This window comes from Anabrus simplex, chromosome 1 (genome assembly GCF_040414725.1).
Source record: "Anabrus simplex isolate iqAnaSimp1 chromosome 1, ASM4041472v1, whole genome shotgun sequence".
In the NCBI taxonomy this organism is placed as follows: Eukaryota; Metazoa; Arthropoda; class Insecta; order Orthoptera; family Tettigoniidae; genus Anabrus; species Anabrus simplex.
In genome coordinates this window covers 708,194,424-708,213,113 of record NC_090265.1, presented here as the reverse complement: position 1 = coordinate 708,213,113, position 18,690 = coordinate 708,194,424, and the positions used below count along the sequence as shown (strand labels likewise).

The 18,690-nt window shown below is 40.2% G+C and overlaps 1 protein-coding gene across 3 annotated transcripts in view; it reads left to right on the top strand.

Annotated features, from left to right (window-relative positions):
* LOC136857370 (polyprenol reductase) overlaps positions 1–18,690 on the top strand; it is a 76,836-nt gene that overhangs the window by 44,950 nt on the left and 13,196 nt on the right. For 2 of the 3 annotated variants that reach the window (XM_067135994.2, XM_067135993.2), the window contains exon 6: positions 15,394–17,730. The exons of the other annotated variant lie outside the window; for it this stretch is intronic. In XM_067135994.2, the coding sequence (XP_066992095.2) occupies positions 15,394–15,486 (93 nt within the window). In that variant the 3' untranslated portion in view covers positions 15,487–17,730. Of the gene's footprint in view, positions 1–15,393; positions 17,731–18,690 lie in introns of those variants that run through there. 3 annotated transcript variants of the gene reach the window in all.

Sequence of the window (18,690 nt, the reverse complement as noted above, 5' to 3'; positions counted from 1 at the left end):
TAAAGATTTATAATAATAATAATTATTATTACTGGGCAAGTTGGCCATGCTATTAGGAGCGCGCAGCTGTCAGCTTGCATCCGTCGAAAAGCCACTAACAATATTATTATAAAAACTGTGTTAGTCTATTATTACTATTATGAAAATAAAAGTTAATCGCCCCACTCAAACTTTGTAGCTCGTAATCTGTCAGAAAATAGTGAACTTTTAACAGGTCCGAATTATCATTAATATTATAATTGCAGACATGTCTCCGAAATTACCGAAACATGTACTTACAAATTGTTTTACGTCGCACCGACACAAATAGGTCTTACGGCGACGATGGGAGAGAAAAGGGATACAAGTGGGAAGGAAGCGTTCAAAGTCTAATAAAGGTACAGTCCCAGCATTTCCCTGATGTGAAAATGGGAAACTGCGGAAAACCATCTTCCCGGCTGCCGACAGTGGAGTTCGAACCCACTATCACCAGAATACAAGCTCACAGCTGCGCGCCCCTAACCGCACGATCAACTTAGTCTAAGCTCCAATGGCGGTCTGAGTAGCTCGGACAATAGAGAGCGCTGGTCTTCTGATCCCACCTTGGCAGATTCGATGGCGGCTCAGTTTGATGGTATTTGAAGGTGCTGAAATACGCCAATCTCGTGTCTGTGGATTTACTTGCATTTAAAAAAGTACTGCGGTACAAAATTCTGGCACTTCAGCGTTTCCGAAAACCGTGAAAATTAGTTAGTGGAACGTAAAGATAGTAGTAACATTATTATTACAGAAGTTTTAATTAAATGGGTCCGTTACATTACCTATCGGCCAGTAATTAGCCTTCTGTCCACCTCTGTGGTATAGTGGTTAGTGTGATTAGCTGCCACCCCCCGGAGGCTCGTGTTCCATTCCCAGCTCCGCCATGAAATATGAAAAGTGGTACGAGGGCTGGAACAGGGTCCACTAAGCCTCGGGAGGTCAAATGAGTAGAGGTGGTTCGATTCCCACCTCAGCCATCCTGAAAGTGGTTTCCCATAGTTTCTCACTACTCCAGGCAAATGCCGGGATGGTACCTAACTTAAGTCCATGGCCGCTTCCTTCCCTCTTCCTTGTCTATCCCTTCCAATCTCCCCATTCCCCCGCAAGGCCCCTGTTCAGCATAGAAGGTAAGGCCGCCTGGGCGAGGTACTGGTCATTCTCCCCAGTTGTATCCCCCGACCCAATGTCTCATGCTCCAGGACACTGCCCTTGAGGCGGTAGAGGTGGGATCCCTCGCTGAGTCCGAGGGAAAACTAACCCTGGAGGATAAACAGATTAGGAAATAGAAGAATAAGCCTTCTATTAGAAATGCCCGGCGGCAATTCCACAGTAGACCAAGCTTGATAGCTGCAGTCGCTTAAGTGCGGCCAGTATCCGGTATTCGGGAGATAGCAGGTTCGAACCCCACTGTCAGCGGCCCTGAAGATGGTTTTCCGTGGTTTCCCATTTTCACACCAGGCAAATGCTGGGGCTGTACCTTAATTAAGACCATGGCCGCTTCCTTCTCACTCCTAGGCCTTTCCTGTCCCATCGTCGCCATAAGACCTATCTGTGTCGGTGCGACGTAAAGCAACTAGCAAAAAAAAGCTATTTTTCCTTCGAGCAATGTTCACGCATGGTTGCAACTACGGTTTTTGAAATCTGTCTCATTAATAACAGTATGACTGAATACTTACAGCCTTTTCTTTCAGTGTGCACCGTCCTTTCATTGACCTGAAAAGTTTATGAATAAGCATAGACAACTCGCATTGTCTATTGTCAGAAATTCATCGTAGACTGTCGCAATAACAGCACAGAAATGTTGCGCTCATTTTTCATTTACTTATTAACTATTTCCTTTCATTTTGTCAGCTTGGATCACTGGGTAATGCCATTGACGTCTTATAAATCACACACAACTACACAATACTTGATTCGTATGTATGTGCTGGTACGTATCTGTAAGGATTCTGTGTACATTTCACACAGAGTACCCTAGACCGGTTTTTGAGTACACCAAGTGGCCTGGCACGTGAGTCATCCTCTCCTACTTTCCAAGCCTTTAGGGGAAGTGCACAACAACATGTGTTGGCCTGCGATAAGAAACAGGTTCAACAAGCCCTATACTCTGCTACTATACTTCCACTACGCGTGGACAGAATGACGTGACCGGCATAACCTGCTACGGCCGTTCAAAACACATTAGGTCCTGAAATATTTGGCTCAGTTATGGGCAAACTAATAGGTCAAGGTAAAAAATACATAGCATACATTGTGAGATGTATTTTTCTTTGCCGACTAGCTTAATATCTGCACGTATACCCCTAACACTCTGTATAATTTTATTCACACCATATGAAATGATAGTTTAGGGGAAGGTGGCTAAAATTTAATTATTTAAATACCTATGTTATTGATCCTATTGAAAAGTATTACATAACAAAAGTTATAGAGAATACGAGTTCCGATCATTTGTCTTATGCAGTTTTACTGTATCGACTGTAATATAGAATTAATGAACTTAGACTTTTGTTGCTTAGTCCATATCAGCGCCGAGCATTCCTAACATGGTAATATTGTTGAATCGTGTTAACTGGCGATGGTTTTTGTCGCGATTGTCTTAAGGTGTAAAACCGCATGGTGATTGGTCCGTATCAACAAGGAAAATTGTGAAGTATAAAAAAATGAGAAATGTCGTAAAGGAACGCTCGCTTGAAAAATAAGACAAGGAGGAGCCAATAAAGAAGGAAGGACTTCCGTTACATTCGATGCCCTAAAATAACTGAGTCAGAAGAATATTAAATATGAAGCCCTGCAATAACGAAAGCTCATAAAACTGATCGACAATAACTTACATTGACCATTGTTGTGATATGATTTGTCTTTTCTGCTACCACTCATCTCTGATAGGGGATTACAGCTGTGTCCCCAGAGAAACAGCCTTCCTGAATACTGGCGGATAGTAACTGGGGAGATCTTTGTACATACTATATGATTGTCCCGTCAACAACAAACTATAATGAAGATGTATGTTTGTAACTTTTGTACTCCTCCAGAATATCAAGAAATGCTATTGTAATTTGCTTTTATTCCATATCTTCTTTGTCTCCAAAGCATAGAAGTTAAATGGCATTCATGATTGTGGTTATAAATTCACAGTGTGCCCACTATCAAAGAACTTGGATAACAACTTTGATAAAATAATTTGATCAATGTTTGACGCCATGTTGTAATCAAAGATTTGCTATTACACTACATCAACTATCTTAGACAAACTCCACATTTCCCCCCCCCCCCCCAGAGAAGGCAGTGTAAACAATAATGGAGCAGGCTTCCACTTCAGTTGCAAGTGCATGTGCAGTAATAATTCTAGGACTATTGTTAAGAAAAGTCTAACATTTTGGGTGAGGTCATGGGTTGCGAGAAGAAGCTCTACGGGAATTTTGATTACAATAATCAATGAATCTGAAAAGTGAGGAGCCAGAATCATACCGCAGTAATCGGGAGATAGTGGGTTCGAGCCCCACTGTCAGCAGCCCTGAAGATGGTTTTCCGTGGTTTCCCATTTTCACACCAGGCAAATACTGGGGCTGTACCTTAATTAAGGCCACGGCCGCTTCCTTCCACTTCCTAGGCCTCTCCTATCCCATCGTCGCCATAAGACCTATCTGTGTCAGTGCGACGTAAAGCAAATAGCAAAAAAAAATAAAAATCATACCGGAGATAGATAAGAATGGATATAGACACATTTCAGAAGTTAGTTGAGAAAGTTGCTCCATTAATGGTGAAGCAAAATACCCGTTTGAGAAATGCTATAAGTTTAGAAGAGCGGCTGGCAGCAACTCTGCCGTTTCTTGCCACTGGAGCATGTTCAGATATACGAAAGCCATCCAGAAAGTGGTACCCGTTTGCGCAATAAAGACACAGGAGTAAATATTAACAAATATACACATTTTTATTGGAAAGAGCATACTTTACACTACTTCTCCACATAATCTCCAAGCAAATTTAGGCATTTGTCATAACATGGGTCGAGTTTTTGTATTCCAGCGTCATAGTCCCCCGCCGCCAGTGTATTGAGATACGTAGTCATGGCTCATTTAAGTTCTTCATCGCTGTCAAATCTTTTTCCCGCCAGAAAGTCTTTAACCTTCGTAAAGAGATGAAAATCTGAAGGGGCCCCAAGTCCGGGCTATACGGGGGATGGTCGAAGGTTTCCCACTTGAATTGCTGCAAAAGTTGTTGTGTTATCGCAGCTGCATGAGGCCTGGCATTGTCATGAAGGAGAATGACGCCTGTAGACAATAGACCTCGCCGTTGGTTTTGTATTGCCCGCCATAATTTCTTTTATGTTTCACAATACGCATTAGCATTAATTGTGTCTCCACGGGCCATAAAATCAATAAGCAGTACACCTCGGCAATCCCAGAAAATGGTTGCCATGGGTTTCCTTTGGACAGAACTGTCTTGAATTTTTTTGGTTTGGCTGGTGAATGAGCATGATGCCACTCCATTGACTGTCGTTTACTCTCAGGTGATGCATAACAAACCCATGTTTCATCCCCAGTAATGATGCGAGTCAGGAAAGAGTCTCCTTCATCGGAATAACGTCCCAGAAACGTCAGTGCTGCAGCCATACGCTTGGTTTTGTGCTCCTCTGTAAGCATGCGAGGGACCCACCTTGCACAGATTTTTGAATAATGCAGATGGTCTTTGACAATTTCATGAACAATTGTTCGAGACACATTAGGAAAATGTTCACAGAGTTCATCAATTGTGACGTGCCAATCGTTCCTCACGCATTCGTCTACTGCGCTCAGTAGTTGGTCTGTAATGACAGATGGTCTCCCTGAGCGCTCTTCGTCGTGTGTATTGCCCCTCCCCAGGTTGAAGTTGCGACACCAGCGCCGAACAGACGACTCGTCCATCACATTGTCTCCATACACCTCTGTTAATTGGCGATGAACATCACAAGGTCGAAAGTTTCGTGCATTAAGAAATTTATCACGGCCCTTACTTCACAACTGGCGGGGTTCTCAATTTGCTTAAACATTTTAAATGATCACAGACACAACACAGGCAATGCTAGCGTCACTCAACCTCGCACAGAGCAGGCAGACAAACCACTGACGCGGTCTGACCTTGCCCAGCGGCTACCCGAGTCGTCAGCGCTTCATGCGGCACTAAGGGGTACTACTTTCCGGATGGCCCTCGTATATACAATGTATTACACGCACTCTAATAATTACGATTGTGAATGTGAAAAAAATAAATGTTCTCAAGACCCAAAACTTGCCTAAAAGATGAAGGTCACCGGGCGAGTTGGCCGTGCGGTTGGGAGCGCGCAGCTGTGAGCTTGCATCCGGGAGATAGTGGGTTTGAACACCACTGTCGGCAGCCCTAAAGATGGTTTTCCGTGGTTTCCCATTTTCACACCAGGCAAATGCTGGGGCTGTACCTTAATTAAGGCCATGGCCGCTTCCCATTCCTGGGTCTTTCCTGTCCCATCGTCGCCGTAAAACCTATCTGTGTTGGTGCGACAAAAAATGAATAGCAAAAAAAAAAAAGATGAAGGTAATTGCTGCAATTATTTTATGTTTGTAATTATAACACTAAGTTGCACTAGGCATAGATAATTAAAATGTAATAATATTACAAATTACCTTAATGTTTTCAGCCAGAGAACTTTTTTTCTTAAATCCTCAAACATAATGACCTGTAAAAGTTCATTTGCTATATCTCTGTACACAAGAACCTCGTTTATCTGGCCCTCATTAATCCGGATCTCCAGTTTATCCGGATTAAACATTTTTTAAAAAACTTGTACAGTATTTCTTTTACGGGTTCGACTCTTCTTGAATATCTTTTACACAAAGGATAGTTAAGGACAGGAATCGGAAATAATTTGGCCACAGTCTATCAAACGTACCGTCCCGGCATTCGCCTGGATTTGAGAATGGGAAACCGTGGACTCTTCTGAGTTCCTTGACACATTTGCACACATTCCTGGATGCTCGGTTGTAGATGTGAACAACGTAAATGGCTGGTTAAAAAGTGAATGTAATTCAGGCTATGGCATAATGACATATGAAGAAAATATTGCCTCTTGTATCTCGGCAGGTAATGACAAGAGTGATGATGAATTTAAAAATGAAACTGGAGCTCCATCAGAAGAAACAATGACTCGTGGAGAGGCAACAATGCAGCTGGACAAACTAATGGCTTATTTAGAATCCCAGACTGAACCACACCGGCAGAACTGATGTTAGTAAAACGTCTTTGTGAGTGTGCTACATACAAATGCTATTCAAATTTAAAACAGAAAAAAACTCAACACATTATTTTAGTGCAGAAAACAAGAGTCGTAAATGCAGGAAAAGTGTTGTTATATTTTAGTGTACACTTTAAAAAAGGTGTTAGTGTACAACTTATGTTAATAGATTATGGCCCGGTTGTATAAAACATTTGATCTGAGTTTAACGAGGAAAAATGGCTGCCAGTCAAGTTGAACTTCGATTTTCCGTTGTATAAACGCTAATCTAAGATTATCTCGTCTCGATCTAAGTTCAGATTTGACTGGCGAATATTCGTCGGTTAATCTCCTTGAACCTAGATCATTATCGTTCATATTAAACATTGAACTAGTCCTGAAGACTTGAGAAGTGTTTCCTTGTATCGTATCTGCGTAAGAATACCGCGTCTTAATAATATCGAGATGAGTTATAAATATCTTGAATGCTAATAATTAAATTATATTGCTAAATATCGCTAGATTTTTTCAGAAGTGAGGTTATGTGAGAATATCATATAAACAATAGCCTACTGCCATACCAACACGTTGTTGTTACTTAGTTTTATGATACTGCTTCAATAATGAATTATTTTAAATTATGTTTCAAGTTTACAAAACAAAGCAACTAGCAGGGATGTCAGATTATTCCGACTTTTCGTCTGATGAAGAAGAGTTGGTTTTACAATGAGTTTCTTGCGTCTTTCGGTACAGACGGAATCCGATGATTGAAATGAGTGATCAAATGTTCAAAATGAGATTCCGTTTCTCGAAAGATGTTGAGGAACGACTGGAACTGAAGTTAAGGGACATACTACAAAAACCTACTCAAAGAAATTATCCCCTGTCACCCATGTTTATGTTTTATGCTACAAGAAGTTTTCAATTGGTTGTTGGAGATTTCTTTAAATTGACAAGTCAACGGCTTTTTCGTTCAACTTTGATGTCACCATATCGGTTCTTTTATTTTCTATTATATGTTTGTAGCTCGATAGTACAATATCCACCAGATCGTCCTTTTATTTCGGTGTGAAATTCGCAGAACGCTCCTTTGAATTTCCTTCCATGTTTACTTCGCGAGATTTCAATATTTCTTCTTCTTCTCCTGCTTCGACAGTCACGGCAGTTTCGTATTTCATTTGTTTACAGTCACGGCCAGGTCAATCCCGCCATTTATGTATTATCCAAAGGGCCGAGCTATTTCGTATTTCATTTGTTTTGCGGTGTTGCCACGTCCACTTTTTTGAACTCCGATTACATTTGAACTACACATGTGTAAACCGAGTTCAGTTTTATACAACGCGATGAAGTCGTAACCTCGGTTCATTTTCAGAACTAAGTTCTTAATTGATCTCCAGTCAGATGTCTTTATACAACCGGGCCTATATAACATGTACTGTATTTGTTTTTAGTTTTCCAGATTATCCAGGTTTTCTATAATCCGGAACAGTGCCGGTCCCACTTAATCCGGATAAACGAGGTTCTTGTGTATTTCTTACGCAAAACTCTGTTTTATAATGTGTGTACTTTGTGTTATACAGCAAATCTTTCTCCTCATACCATGCAATAAGCAGTTTCACTGCAGTGACACTCCAATTTATATATTGGCCATTTTTACCAGGTTATCTTTCACCTTTATCACGAAATCTGTGATCAGATATAACAACATGGAGAAACCCATCGAAGATTGGTCCGAGATGGTTTTCATCCAAGTTCTTTTATCAAATTTCTTTGATCTGAGTTATTTGAATCCAAGTACTTTGATAGTGCATACCAGCCAAAGGCATTAAAAGGCGTGCTCATCGGAAGGTTAAATTTAACCGTCTCCATGGAGTTTGCTGATAGGAGCATGATATGTGAATGAAAACAGAATATTGAAATTGACTGATGACATCAACTCAGAATACTAGCATTTTGACAGCCAAGGTATGATCATCATCATCATTCACCATGGCAGCAGCATACTGATGATGTATGGGTAAGGGATGATTCACACTATGGATACTGTACCGTACCCAGGGGTAAATACCCTCTAGGACGATGCCTCCATTCCTGTACGAACATCCGACTAACTCAGGGTTGGACAGAGAGTGGGTTGGTCGTCAATTGGGTCAGGCTAAAAGTCGAAGTTCTACACTTAAATATAAGTAAATGACAGGAAAATGGAGGTATAACTCGAATGAGAAACAATAATATGGGGTAGGATGAGTTTATTCATAAATATCCCCAAATCATACTACTCGAAAATCAAATAATAAAATGTCATTACAAAAATCTCAAAATTAAAGAAATAGACATTAACAACATTAATTATTCAAAGAAACAAAAGTGAAATGAAGTATCAAGCACAACATTGAATACTTGCATACTTTCAGAAATAATCTTCTTCTGTTTGTCCATTGTTCATGATATATGGTAACATATGTACGCATACACTGATACGTAGTTATTTCGAATGGAGTTACCCTTGAAAGCATCACAACGATACAGGATACAAATTTAATTTAGTGAGAGCCGTCACAAAATTAAACGTTAAAAGAAAAAAATTACAATATAAAGAAAAGTTACGATGAAAAGAAAAACTAAGACGCAATGGGACATGATATGAATTATGAAAAATACTAGTGGCATTCACCTACGCTATATTTACAATGAACAAAATGAGCAAAATAACACATCTATTTACATCGGATGAAGAGAAAGTGTCTTACATACTACACAGATTCTACGTGAATCGCGGTTCACCACAAAGGATCTAGTGAGAACTAGACTGACTATCAGTATAACTCAGCACTCGGGCTGTTCCCCATTAACAACGAGACAAGATATTCAAACAACAAGAAACATCATAAAATGTCATCCTGTAAGGGAAAAACATATAATTCTCCATCAGTATCATGTAGAAAGCAATGGGCAACATTGCCTTCTTCTGCTGCATTTGAGCACTCAACAGCGCGGTCATCCATCAAGTATTTCCTGGTGGGCTATGAGCTGAAAGGAAATGTTGAACTCAACACTGTACTAAGGCTTGGATTCTGTCTCCCAAGATTGTAACTTGGAAATACCATCTCATTCGCGCCGTCTAAGAAACACGGCCAATATATCAGCTTGCAACGAGACATCATCTTTCGTCGGCTACACGGAAACTCACATATAATCGTATGCCTTCCTAGCATGCTTTGACAATTTAACACACATCAGACTCATTGGTCTGGAATCAATTCCGTCAATTCTGATAATAATATTCTCTCAGAAGACAATAGCATGTACATATCCACTGCACATTATTCTTTCACATATCAGGCATGCAATCGGCCTGCATAATCACTTTATAACTCTGCATGCATCATAACTTCTCATATCTCTCACAAATCACATCAGCCTTTTACATTATGAGACCCGGTTCGTTTCCTGTGCAAATCATTGGGCAAAAACAGATTCCAACCTAAATTCGAAGATCCTATTCTTTCAACGTCGTTATGCAGCTCCTTACGTACAGCTTCTGAAATACCATGCGTCATGCAATTAACTATTACTGTCTCTCTAAATGACCAAAATAAAATAAAGTGGCAAGAATTTAACTTTGAACTTGGATGAACTTGTCAATCTAATCCTCCTAGCACCAATATACAAGGAAAAATCGGAATAATCTACACTAAATTATCATGCATAAATGAACAACAAATAATCCTACCAAATCCCTCATTATCCCAATTATCTAGTCATAAATAAAAATATAGAGAACATGCATTTCTCTCTTATCCGTATATACAACAAGATCAGAGTGAAATAAACACATGCCGCCAGGCTTACTTTATGTTAAATAAAATCCCTATTCTAAACTGCACTAGTATTTTAACATAACCCATATAACATTCCATAATTAACACATGCGTCTTATCTTAACTTGGACGACTCTCTGGATACATGGCAGCAGCTCACATCTCTGCCTTATTGGGTTTCTACTCCATGTCGATCACTGCTTCAACACTTAGAAATACACTTCCTTCTTCCATAGGCGAAGCCATCTTCTTGCTGAAAGTTATTTAACACTGCAACACAGAAGGTTTTGGATGAATATCTCTTCACCGCTCAATTCTGCACGTGCCGAACAACCCTTGCTTGGCTACACACTCAGCCAACACACTGACATAAAATAAATACACTACAAATTTTACACTTAAGGGTTTATGTACACAGTTATTGAGAGCGGCATGCGGTACGGATCGAGAGTTCCTCGCGAAACGCAACCGACACGAAAATATGAGACAATGGCACATCTCTCCTGTACTTTCTACACTGCGGCTAATATTGGTAGTGAACCTTGCGATAATATGATCTGCAGTTAACTCTGCATCAGTTACTTTATCCAACTGCACGACTGAAACACTGTTTAAAACCATATACTGTTACTGATATATACTCGTGGCAACTTTTAAGTATAATTTTCAGAGCACACCGAACAACTTCACATCACCTCGGCTACCGCGATCAGAATGATGCTCTCCAGAGCTTGGGGTGCTCAGTACGCTTAGGTAACGCCGTTTCAACTATGGGATTCCCGCTTGTCTAGACAAACCGCCAATCAGAATGCTTGCCGTTGATAATGACACAATATCAATTATAACACATTAATAAACCACAGTTCAAATCATATCAAATCTCTTCCTATAATTTTTATATCGTATTCCTGATTATATTTCACTTATAGACCAGTGGAAATCCAACAAATGACAGAATTTAACTCAAGCAACTGTACACGTTGGTCAACCTGGGATTATAACTTCCCGCGATGTAGACTCCATGTTTGCCATATCCTCACGTTCTCATTGGCTGAATATTTAGCTTGGTCAGCACCTTGTACACGTGCCGATCTGTGCCAATGCTTGGTGACGATAAGCTATTCTCACGGTCCCGAGGAAATGTTGAGCAATATCCAGCGACTTGATGGCTCCATAGATTTCCGGTCTCAGCTATCTTGGGATTCATTACTCTACCATATATGACTGATATTTATATGAATAAAATTTATATATTATGTCAAATAATAATCTGAATACAGTAAAACCTTGTTAATTCGCAGTCGTTGGGACTCGAATTACGTAATTTCGAATTAACCGCCAATTCGTAATTCAGAAGTACCAACTCTTGCCACGTTGCAAAATGTTCTAAGGTCCGTTACTGCCAGCATGCAGTTAACTTTGATTCACAGTTTATATCTTTCATAAACCATGAAAAAAGAACTATTTCCAAAATGTATCCAAGAAGGTGCATTTACAGTATTCAAATAATGCACTTGGATATCTCACTGGCAAACATAACCTCATGCAACGAAAGAAAGAAAGAAAGAAAACAGCACGATTCAAAGACGAGGAGAAATCTGTGCTGGCTCCCATGTGCATGTGCTTTATTCATTGGATTACTATACTATATGCATTTTAGATGCCTTGTATTTACACAGAAAGTACCTGATGCCTTTAAAATCGAACTTTCCTATGACTCTATCCTTGTACGATTTCCAGCTCGTACTTCAGAAATGTAAACACTTGCCACGTCACAATGTGTTCTAAGACGCATTAATACATGCAATCACCTCGATTCACAGTTTAAACCTTTCAAATGTCATGGAAAGAACTATTTCCAAAATGTGTCCAACAGGGTGCATTTACAATGTTCAAATAATGCACTGACAAACATAACCTCACACAACGAAAGAAAAAAAAACACAATTCGAAGACGAGGATAAATTATGCTGGTTCCCCTGTGCAAATGCATTATTTTTTTGATTTTTGTACTGTTTCCATTTATAGATGCTTTGTACTAGCATGGAAAGTGAGCGACGTCCTTAAAACATTGTGGCTTATCTAACTTTCCTATGACGAGGGGATGAAGTTTCTTGCTTCCATGTGTATTGCAACGCACTACAACGACCCCCATCCCCGACCTTTATACGATTCCCCGGCTGGCACAGTCTCCTTTAAAACCATAAGACCGTTTGGACTCGCATTAAAATAAAGCAATGCAGTTTCGTCGGCAATGACAATATTGTTCGGTGCCTACGAATTTATTATATGAGCCATGTTTTTCGTCAACTGTCGGCATCGCCAGTGTTCGCGGATTCTGTTTTTCCGCACACTGCCTATGGCATTCCTTAAAAGGTTGAATACAAAAGAATTCCAATTTCATTCAACTTAGCAATCATGAAGCGCACTGTAGACCCACTGAAGTGAGTGTAAGTGCGGATTGTACCCCTCCACGTTCCAGAACACGCGTTCTATTATGACGCGAATAAATTTCGACTTGAAATTACTCTGTAACATAACTTACTATTGTTTTAAACTGTAAAGGCAGTTTCGAATTAAAAGTCTGAATTTCGGTAATGGGGCCGACATTGTACTACGAATTATCCATATTTCGAATTAAACAATTTAATTAACATGCAAAACTGTATCTCATGTTTCCGAGAACGAGAGCTTCTTCGAATTAGGTGGGATTTTGAATTAACCGATTTCGAATTATCGAGGTTCTACTGTATCTCTTTTGGGCCGGAATGATACGACTCAGATACGGTATCACTACAGTCACGGTCCAGTCAGGTATTATTGATTTTATGAGAACTGTTCACACTAACACGGGCAAGCAACGATTCTTTCATAGAATATTTGACTGGAGTGTGATCGTACCGCTCCAAGACTGGACCAGCAGTGTGAATACACCACCAGCAAGTGTAGTGCCCATGCTTTTGAGTTCCCACCCTGGCTTCCAATCTTCTGTCTTCTTCCTCGTCGTGCAGGTGTAATCACAATAAACACAATAACTGCTTACTGTCTCGTAGAAAACTCAACATTATTAAAACAACAATGGAGTGATTTCATCTTGAGTAGTCATGAACAGAGCTTGCCTTAAGGCTGCTCGTCCTAATGCGAATACCTGTTGTCTGTAATTGCACTGTGACCGTGGCAAGAGTGTACCATGACTGCACCCATAGTGTGAACAATCCCTAGTCTTCTATGACCACTTTCAGATTCCGCACATTGGAATTTTTGTACTAATTCAGATAGGTTTTCATGACGATGGGATAGGAAAGGGCCAGGACGGGGAAGGAAGCAGTCATGTTACAGCCTTCCATTCATGGCTATTTCCTGCTAAACCCTAATGCTCAATAAGCTAAATTTGTAAGAGTCAAAATCACTTTCACTGTCTGTAACGTCACCTGGTATGAAATTAGGAAACAACAGAGAACTACTTTCAGGGCTGCCGACCTCCTGAATGCAAGCTTACAGCTACACAGCTTGCACCATGCAGCCAGCTCGCTTTATCATTAGAAAATTCATGGAATTCTTGAACACAAGGAGCCTTCCAGTCAGCTGGTTAATTTGTTAACCCCAGTGCCTTGGACTGGTTAATAACAATTTCGTGTGGCTGTTGATTGCTTGGTGCAGTCCTTACAAGGCACACACTACAGTGTGGATGGACGGCATCTGCCCTGTATGGAAAATTGTGTGTTATTATGGTGGAGGATAGTGTTCTGTGTTGAGGCTGAATCGCAGGGATGTTGAGGACAGCTCAAATGCCCTGTCCCCGAGCCAGTGAATTAATACCTCTGAACCGGAGGCCTCTACGCTGATCATTCAGCCAAGGAGTTGGAATTGATCTGGACTGATTTCAGTAAAATATGTACAGTATCACAAGTGCAAGTCAGTGAGCATTGAGAGAGCAACAGAAAAGATCTTGAGCAGCTTCTCTGTTGTTTCTATGTTTCTCTTATTTTTATCCAGCCAGCTCTTTACTCCCCTCACAAGACTCAAGATCTCTCCTCATTGAGTGAATATTGTTTATGTATTTAACCCAGTCAATGCTAATCCCATAAATATACATTGTTTGATGACGAGCCACCTGTGCTAAACCCGTAAATTTATGTTTTTGTGCAGCGCTCACTTTGCTAAACCCATAAAAATAGGTGCAGCGAAAGATCAGTTCAAATGTTAGACGCTAGAAGTTCAAGGAAGTTTTAAAGAAGAGATAGCTCACTTTCCTCGTATTTGCGTTAGGATTTTGTTTCCTAGCAATGATGAAATATATATCTTCTTTGCTTCCGACCACAACAAAAATGGCTGCGCCGCAAAAGAGGAGATGCCTTGGCAATGATGAAATTGAACAGTTTTTAGTTGATAGTGAAGCAGACTTTCTGGACAATGAAAGTGACGGTGAATATAATGTTGGAGATGTGATAAAAAGGAACAGTGACGATGCGGACAATGACAGAGACATCAGTGAGGAAGACAAAGGAGAAAAAAAGTTGACCTCCACCAGTGAAATGAAAATCCACAGCCTATTTCCAGTCATTCGCCGGGTCAGGAATGGAATGAATGAAGTCCCCATCAGCCGCGAGGATAGGAATTGTGCCGGCTGCCGAAGCTTGTCGCGCTCCTCTGAGGCAATGATAAATGCCTGACAGATGAAATGAAATGTTATTGGAGAGTGTTGCTGGAATGAAAGATGACAGGGAGTACCCAGAGAAAAACCTGTCCCGCCTCCACTTCATCCAGCACAATACTCGCATGGAGTGACCGGGATTTGAACTACGGAACCCAGCGGTGAAAGGCCGGTGCGCTGCCACCTTAGCCGCGGAGACCCATCTCCACCAGTGAAACATAGTAAATAAGTCATCATAATTTTCTTGGATAACTGGTCACTTTACTCCAGTTCTTCATACTTTCTGATCACACAATTCTTGTGTTGTACACAGTATATTACATGATGATTCTCCAAAAATAGATTTTTTTAATTTTGATGTTTTATTTTATTTTTTGTTCAGTTCTGCACTGGTATAGGTTGTTGTGGAGGCTACCAATGAATGTTACAAGGACTTACTAGTTTACCCAGTTTCTGTGAATAGTAGACTTCAGAAATGGAATGATGCAAATTTGAATGAAAATTTGTGTGGTTTTTGCACTTACAATACTCATGACAAGCAGAGAAAATGTTATATTTGTCAACCATATGATATATGATTTTATTAAAGCCAAGCACACAGGGAGTACGTATACATTAAAAACCTAGCATTGAAAGGGTTAAGTTAACTAGCATTTTCTTTATGTTTTCAGGTGGAAACTGGCCTGCTGACTCATTGGTGGTACCAATCCAAATTTAAAAGTTACCCAAAGGAGAGAAAAGCAATCATACCATTTGTTTTATAAGCAACTGAAAACTGGGCAGTTAGCTAGTATTATTGGTTGAGACTCCTGAACCATGTTTTAACAATGTTGTACCTTTTGTACATATTTCTGGTGTTGTGGCCTGTATTGAATTTAATATTAGGTTAAACTTTGTGTTTGATAAAATTTTTGTTCACAACCTTCATTAGTACAATCTCTCTGTGCCATTAACACATTGACGTCCGGCCCCGGAGATCTCCGTTGTACTGCGACCAGCGGTTGTTGATGTTCCCCGGAGATCTCCATTTTTACGCATGGGCATTGTTTGTAGCTTGTGCTATCTGTTGGGTATAATTTTAACTACTTTCAATCATGTCATGGATTAGAGGATGGAGTAGAGGGATGATAGATTTTGGAGTCGCTGTATCCTTTTTAATTCTATGGTCTTTGTAGCCATAGAAACTTCATAGATACACGGGTGTTCTTACTCGCCAAGAATCACTGTACAAGATGGCGCGCCCATGGCAACGTGCCCTATGTGACGACAAAGTATTTCAATATATATATGCAGATTCATTGTTTGATGTGCCACATTGGTGATGAGCCCTGAGAATTCTCGTATTTTCTCAGCTGATGGTAGGTGACAGCTGACAGTAGGTGACAGGCTACGAGAATTTTCTCTTTTATGCATCTCATATTTCCTTGAGTATTGACCAAATTGTAGGGGAGATTGGGAGTTCTAAGTGGTGTTATCATGGAATATAAATTTCTTTCTTTAAACTTTCATGCCGTCCATGGGTGGGGCCGGTAGAATAACACCCATGGTATCTCCTGCCTGTCGTAAGAGGCGACTAATAGGGGCCCCGAGGGCTCTAAACTTTGGAGCGTGGATTGGCGACCACGGGGCCCTTAGCTGAGTCCTGGCATTACTTCCACTTATTTGTGCCAGCCTCCTCACTTTCATCTATCCTATCTGACCTCCCTTCGTCAAATCTTGTTCTTTTCAAACCCCGACGGTATTACGTATGGAGGCCTAGGGAGTCTTTCATTTTCATGCCCTTTGTGGCCCTTGTCTTCCTTTGGCCGATACCTTCAGTTTTTGAAGTTTCGGACCCCCTTCCATTTCTTCTCTGTGATTAGTGTTATATAGAGGATGGTTGCCTAGTTGTACTTCCTCTTAAAACACTAATCACCACCACTTTAAACTTTCATGTGTTTAACAAAATAATGTTGAATATGTAGATGTATTCCCTTGAGCTCCAGTGCGGATGTCAACATGGCGCGGCAGTCAGTTGCCGACGGCTACCGATAATTGTGATCAGTTATGTACAAGCCAGTTATAATAGGTACCGAGTGACAGTGAATTAGATGTTTCTAATGATTAGCGGCTGACACTAAACGGGGAATAGCCGTATAAATAGAAATCCTTGCATACTTGAATACAATGCATACACGAATGGCACAAACAGGGCATTTATACTACACAGTGCTTAGAAAGACTATTAAGGGGAGCCAAAAACGGTACTGCTATGAAAGGTATCACAACCTATAGACTACTAAACAACCTAGTGAGTACGTATTCCAAGTTTAAGGTCGATATCTTGAATGATTTTCGAGTTACAGTAATTTGAGTGCAGCAGTGTAATTTCTTTCTTGGAGGCTTGAACTATCTGGTCTACATGGAATAGCGGCCTCCATTCGGGGCCCGCCGTCAATGTGTTAATATCAAGGTCGATATCATTCTCAGTAAAAAAGTAAATAAAAAACTTGTGCATGTTGCATAAATTAACTGTTGGCATATGGGATTTTGAAATCGTCTCTCTTAGCCTTTCCATCTAAGGTGTAATGTAAGATTTAATGCAATAAATTTTGAGACTGAATTCAAGTTACATCAATCATTGCATTTATTTGTAATGAAAGTGCTCTCGGAATGGTGAAATGGAGAGAACTTTGCTTTTGAGCACAATCAAAAATATAAACGACTCCAGGGCTCATTTAAAGCATAGTTGTGTATTTGCTTGATGTAATTAATGTAATTATTGTTAATTTATAATTCTTCCCGGTGGTCGTCTAAATTACATGGTGTAATTTAAGAAGTATTGATGTTTGCATTTGTACAAACGTAATAATGTTACTCGCCAAAATTTGTAGTGTAGTGAAGCTAATAGTGCTGTAATATTTTGGAATTTGTTGCCATTTATAAATATTTATACTGTAAGACTTACTTTTAACTTGTGATATTACTTTTTTGTATCATGTACCTGTTAATATGTAAAATAAAGCAATATTTTTGTACTTTGATTATACTTTTATAGTGGAAACTCAATTTTCCATTTTTGGAGGGACCCTGAAAGAAACCAAACAATACAGAAAAGCAGAAAATCCAAGAATGAATTAAAATCATCAACAATTTGGAATTCATAGACAACACTTAAGTGCCTCTTAAAAGCTACGTTTCACTTCATATTACGTACTTTAGTGTCCCACTTACTCCTTTAAGTGGAACTCCTTCATACATTTAAGCGACTCACTTATGCTGTTTCGTAGCAAGGCGGAGGATAATGGTTTCGCTGAATATGTTACATTTCATACACAGAATATTTTCCATGTATCCATATAGTATTTGAAACACATGGAAAAATCCTGTAGAAATGTACTGTGACTAACAATGTAAAAGAAGGTTCCGTTTTAGTAAAGTGACAGTTATGAACATTCTTGTTCTCTTGGCTGACAGAGCGAACATGATCTCCCTATCTCACCATTAATGGGTGCTAATGCCCTAGATCCCCTTTGCATGCCTGCAGCCTATAGCGTTGTCACTAGCCGGAACTAACCAGTCCAAACTAATTGTCTTGTCACTAGCCATCTTCCCTTCAAGTTATCCGCCATTAGTGTAAATCTCAACCTCTGAACGCCAGCGCTCACGACGTCATACAGACGTATGGCCCACAGCCACGGAGCCTGTGCTGGTGGATCCTGGAATCCCCTCTGATTCATTTTTTCTTCCTGTTACCGTAGCAGTTGGTTTGAACCTTTTGGCATAAATATGTCTCATGGCTAGGGTTCATCTGAAATTAGTGATGCAAAATGTGTGACCCAATGTTACCTAGCAACCAAGCAGGCTGTGATATGAAGTTTGATGGGTGGCCATGACAGAGACATACAAGGGCAAATCAAAAAGTACGTTACACTAGCTCGCCACAAAAGTACGCTGTGTGTCATGACTGTGGCCAATGCGGAGCAAGC